Here is a 4,645-nt window from a genome sequence, read left to right on the forward strand (position 1 = left end):
CAACTGACCCTCTCCTCCCCGCATCGCTCCCCGCGCAGGAGGACAGCCGCTAGAGACATTTTGAGCTCAAATTATCATGACTGACAACTTTTCGACATCATTAGCGTTGGATAGCCGAACAGAGCCGTAGAAGGATCTGGGCAAGTAAATGTTGTAGTAAGTGAGGGCGAAGTCCTTGCACTGAGCCCATGCACAGTGGGCTGAAAGTACATCCAGCGTCAGCGCTTGCTCGAAGATGAAGTTTGGAAGCGGCACCTTGATCCTGAATGTAGGGGGGACCCGATATTCGTTCTCGAAAGATGCGATCAAGGACTTTCCCCTCAGAAGGGTTAGCAGACTGCACAGTTGTGTCTCGGAGAAAGAGGTGCTGGAAGTGTGCGATGACTATGATCACGAAAGGAACGAGTATTTTTTTGACAGACACTCCGAGGCTTTCGGGTTCATCATGCTGTACGTCAAGTATGGGACGCTGCGATTCGCCCCTCAAATGTGCGAATTGTCGTTTTACAACGAGTTAATTTACTGGGGTCTGGACCGCTCGCACCTCGAATATTGCTGCCAAAGGCGGCTGGATGACAGGATGTCCGACACCTACACCTTCTACTCCGAGGAAGAAGAAGAGCTGCAAAAGCAGAAGAAAAAGGAGTTGAAAAAGAACTCCCAGTCTAGTAGGAAGTGGCTGGATAGGATGAGGAGGACTTTTGAAGAGCCCACCTCGTCTGTAGCGGCCCAGATTCTGGCAACCGTGTCCGTGGTATTTGTTATCCTTTCCATGGTGGTATTGTGCGCCAGCACCCTACCAGACTGGAAAACAGCCGAGAACAACAGTGTGGAGGAGCACAGGTACACAGAACATTTAATGGGACCATCAGGGTATTTATAACTCCTTTTTAAATTTATGGTGTTTAGTTTCTCCATGGGTGTGAACGTCCTTTGTCCATGATTGCGTTTTCAACGTACTTTGGTGTCACGTTTAAATCTGTACTCTGTTGTGTCTCTTTTCAGAGTGTTTTGACTTCACAAAGCTAAACTTCACACAACAGAACTCCATCGAGGTGCACCTCGGGCTGTTTTGTTGCTCGTATCTGTCTTTGAAATTTAGATTGTCAGTTTCACATGCAACACTCCATCAAATAAGAGTGGGTTGTTTTCAGACATATCTCTAAGGGCGGCAGCCTTAGCTATTTGGCTTCTAAGTCAGAAGCCCCACTCCAGAGACTTGAGCGTTTGATCTAGCCTGACAGTTCAGTGCAGTACTGAGGGAGTGCTGCACTGCCGGAGACAATGTTTACACTGCAGGCGGATTGGTTTTCTTTGGCGTCTTTGGGATGAGATCTTAAACCAGAGGGTGGATATAAAAGATCCCGTGGCATTTGAAGAAGACCGGGATGTCCTACTCAATATTTATCCCTTATCTCCTTGCTGTTTGTGGGGCCATGCTCTGTGCAAATTTGTCTGTTGCGTTTCCTACATTACAACAGTAGCTACACTTCAACAGCCGGGGGGTGGGGGATGTTGTCGTGAAGGATTCTATATAAATGCATGTTTTTTTCTATGTCTGCACATTGCATACCCTTTTCTATGACACGTGGCTAAAGCAAATCACGTCAAAAGCCGCCATATGCGCCTTGTATTAACAGAGGATCCCTCCTCGAACAAATCTTACCAAATGTCACAGGAGGGAAACCCAATCAGCAGACAACGTGTTCACTGTAGGCGGATTACTTTTCTTTGCCGTGTCCGTCAGGAGATTGGGAAGAACATCGATGGGAGATTACGCTGAATACTGCAATTTAGAAACATGAGCAAAAATCTTTCAAATATTTGTTTTAACGTGCAAAATGTAATATGGATAGGATGGGATAAAGGTTGTGCAGTCAATATTCATCAATTCTATTTTTATATATAATTAATTTATTTCAATTATGAATTCGGGATTTAACTGAATGCAAGAGAAAAACATCTCTTCCGAAAAATGAACTCCTTCATATAAATCTTGTTCATACAACTGTTTGCCTCCAATCGTTGTTTGATGCTCTCTGTTAACGGGAACAATTCCAAGTAGAGCAGTATCTGTCTTTTACATAACACCAGCAATGACTTGTTCCATTTAACTAACAACTAAGCACGTAGAAAGTCAATAGGGCACAGCATCCCAAGTATATTTCATTCTGAATATCCAGGACTGAAGGACTCTCGCCCTCGATACTATATAACATTCCTCTCCACACAATTCTCGGAATTAAATAATAATTTACATGCCTAAGAACTTTTTTCGACACTCATAACTTCTCGGTTGCTTGATTCATCACGGTTCACATATTCTCTTACAGCACTATTTAAATTACTTCTAGTTTAAGCAAAATCCACGTGCGCCTGATATTAATGCCCCTGTGATATTAAATATTTGATCAGGCTGCACTGAAACAATATCAAATTAACCTGTAGGTAATAAAAACACCGTAATAGTGCAAAGTGGGGCTGATAGTGTCAGTCATGGCTCAGTGGTATCACTCCGCCCCCCCCCCCCCCCCCTCAGAGGCAGCACCCACTTCAGAGATTTGAGCACATAATTTATGCTGGGACTTCAGCGCAGTACTGACGGAGTGCTGCATTGTTGGAGGTGCTGTCTTTCCGATTAAACTTTAAACGAAGGCTCTCTCAAGCAGACTTAAAAGATCTCCAGGCAATATTCGCAGAAGAGTGGGGGGCGGGGGGAGTTCTCCTAGTTTCCTGACCAATATTTATCCCTCAACTAACACCTAAAACAAATTTTCTGGTCATCTATTTGTGGGAGTTTGGTTGCCATATTATGGCTGTCCCAATTCAAAAGTACCAATTCCAAAGTGCTGTAAAGTGCATTGGGATGTCCGGAGATCGTAAAAGGTTCTATATAAATGCAAGTCCTTTCTTTGTTTTCCTGTGTAGCGTTACAATTTCAACCTAGCCCAAGACTTAGTGCTGAAAGCTACAAGTTTGAAGTCTCTCGTAGAGTACAAATAGGAATCCTCCCTGTAAAATCAAATTCAATTGTTGCTCTGTAATGGAATCAAAGTGTGATACGAGAACATCACAAATTTAACGACCCGTTTGAAACATGCCAGATGTTATAATTAAATTCAGGGTTGTTCCATACTGCACGCAATCAAGATTTCTTTCAGGGTCAAAAGACGAATTTGAAATGAACAGCCTTTTTAAAGTTGCCAAGAGAGCTGATTGGAGCACTGTTGGGTGAAATGCCAAAAATCAAAGGTTAGAAAAGAAGGAACTGAATCCTTAAATTTTCGACCGTCAGATAGGAACTTCTAGGTTTGTTCTTGCGATCGGGAACGTCACTTTGCTCGTAGGAGATTCCCTTTTGAGGCTAATAGGTTCGACTCTATGGAGAGCTGCTGGATAGAAACCTCGACAACCTGCAAAGTACCACACTATTACTTGCAATAGTTTGCACTCTGGGGAAGGATAGCAGTAAAGTTTTGATATTACTGCTACAATGTACTGATAAACACCGGGGTTGTTCCGTCCTGTTATATGGGGCGTATCTGTCAGTGGTGGCGTTGCTTGGGTGATTGTTATGGAATTTCATTTTCTATAGGTTATTGCAGTCTATGTTCGTTTGTCATTTCTTCCAACTATATTACGCATTTATGTTTGCTTCAATACTTTTTTGCTTGTTTTGCTAATTTTAATGTTTTGATCTATAGGATAATTGAGGCGATCTGCATGGGTTGGTTCACCGCCGAGTGCATCGTGAGGTTTCTCGTCTCGAAAAACAAGTGTGATTTCGTGAGGAAGCCCCTGAACATCATTGACCTGCTAGCCATCACCCCCTATTATGTCTCGGTGCTGATGTCCTTCTTCACCGGGGAGAACTCTCAGTTACAGCGGGCTGGGGTGACCCTCAGGGTCCTGAGGATGATGAGGATTTTCTGGCTGATCAAACTTGCCCGTCACTTCATCGGTTTGCAGACGCTGGGCTTGACTCTAAAACGCTGCTATCGGGAGATGGTCATGCTCCTGGTGTTTATCTGCGTCGCCATGGCGATATTTGGCGCCCTGGCCCAGCTGTTAGAAAGCGGGCTTGACCTGGAAAATAAAAACGAAGCCTATGCCAGTATCCCGGCCTCTTGCTGGTGGGTGATCATCTCCATGACTACTGTGGGATACGGGGACATGTACCCGTTCACCGTCCCCGGCAGGATCCTAGGAGGGATGTGTGTGGTCAGCGGCATTGTCCTGCTCGCACTGCCCATCACTTTCATCTACCACAGCTTCGTGCATTGTTACCATGAGCTTAAATTCAGGTCAGCACGCTGTGGCAGAAGCTTCTCCTTGGAATATTTGAACTGATAGAGTGAGATGAAGTGGGAGGAGGCTCGTGTGGAGCATAAACAACAGCTTAGACCAGTTGGGCTCAATGGCCTGTTTCCATGCTGTATGTAACCGACTGAGAATCCAGAGGCTGTGCACTAAGAGACCATTGAGCTTGAGGGAGATTTATGGCTGAAAGGAAACCCTTATTTGAAGATCTCAGCGAGGAAAACAATGAATCACAGAATGCACTCGAATCAAAATCCATTGTTTTACTGCAAAATAATGAAATGACATTAACACCAGGAAAAATGATAAAGTTGGCCTGACCGAA

General features: G+C 44.3%; 1 protein-coding gene across 2 annotated transcripts; it reads left to right on the forward strand.

Moving 5' to 3' along the window:
• Nucleotides 1-235: 235 nt before the first annotated feature.
• Nucleotides 236-4,350, forward strand: kcng3 (potassium voltage-gated channel, subfamily G, member 3). Of its 2 annotated transcripts, none has more exons than XM_070888692.1 (2): nucleotides 236-873; nucleotides 3,705-4,350. In XM_070888692.1, the coding sequence occupies exons 1-2, from the start codon at nucleotides 236-238 to the stop codon at nucleotides 4,348-4,350; spliced, it is 1,284 nt and encodes a 427-aa protein (XP_070744793.1). The 2 variants fall into 2 exon arrangements, with proteins under 2 accessions (XP_070744793.1, XP_070744794.1); XM_070888693.1 differs by having other exon boundaries at nucleotides 236-843.
• The last annotated feature ends 295 nt before the right edge of the window (nucleotides 4,351-4,645 follow it).

The sequence above is a fragment of the Pristiophorus japonicus genome, chromosome 9 (assembly GCF_044704955.1).
Source record: "Pristiophorus japonicus isolate sPriJap1 chromosome 9, sPriJap1.hap1, whole genome shotgun sequence".
Classification (NCBI taxonomy): Eukaryota; Metazoa; Chordata; class Chondrichthyes; family Pristiophoridae; genus Pristiophorus; species Pristiophorus japonicus.

Bases quoted from the DNA above. Each gene is read 5' to 3' on its own strand.
- kcng3 (XM_070888692.1), top strand. From the start codon at position 236: ATGAAGTTTGGAAGCGGCACCTTGATCCTGAATGTAGGGGGGACCCGA. The intron at 874-3,704 runs GTATTTATAACT...TTTGATCTATAG, and splicing joins CATTTAATGGGACCATCAGG to GATAATTGAGGCGATCTGCA.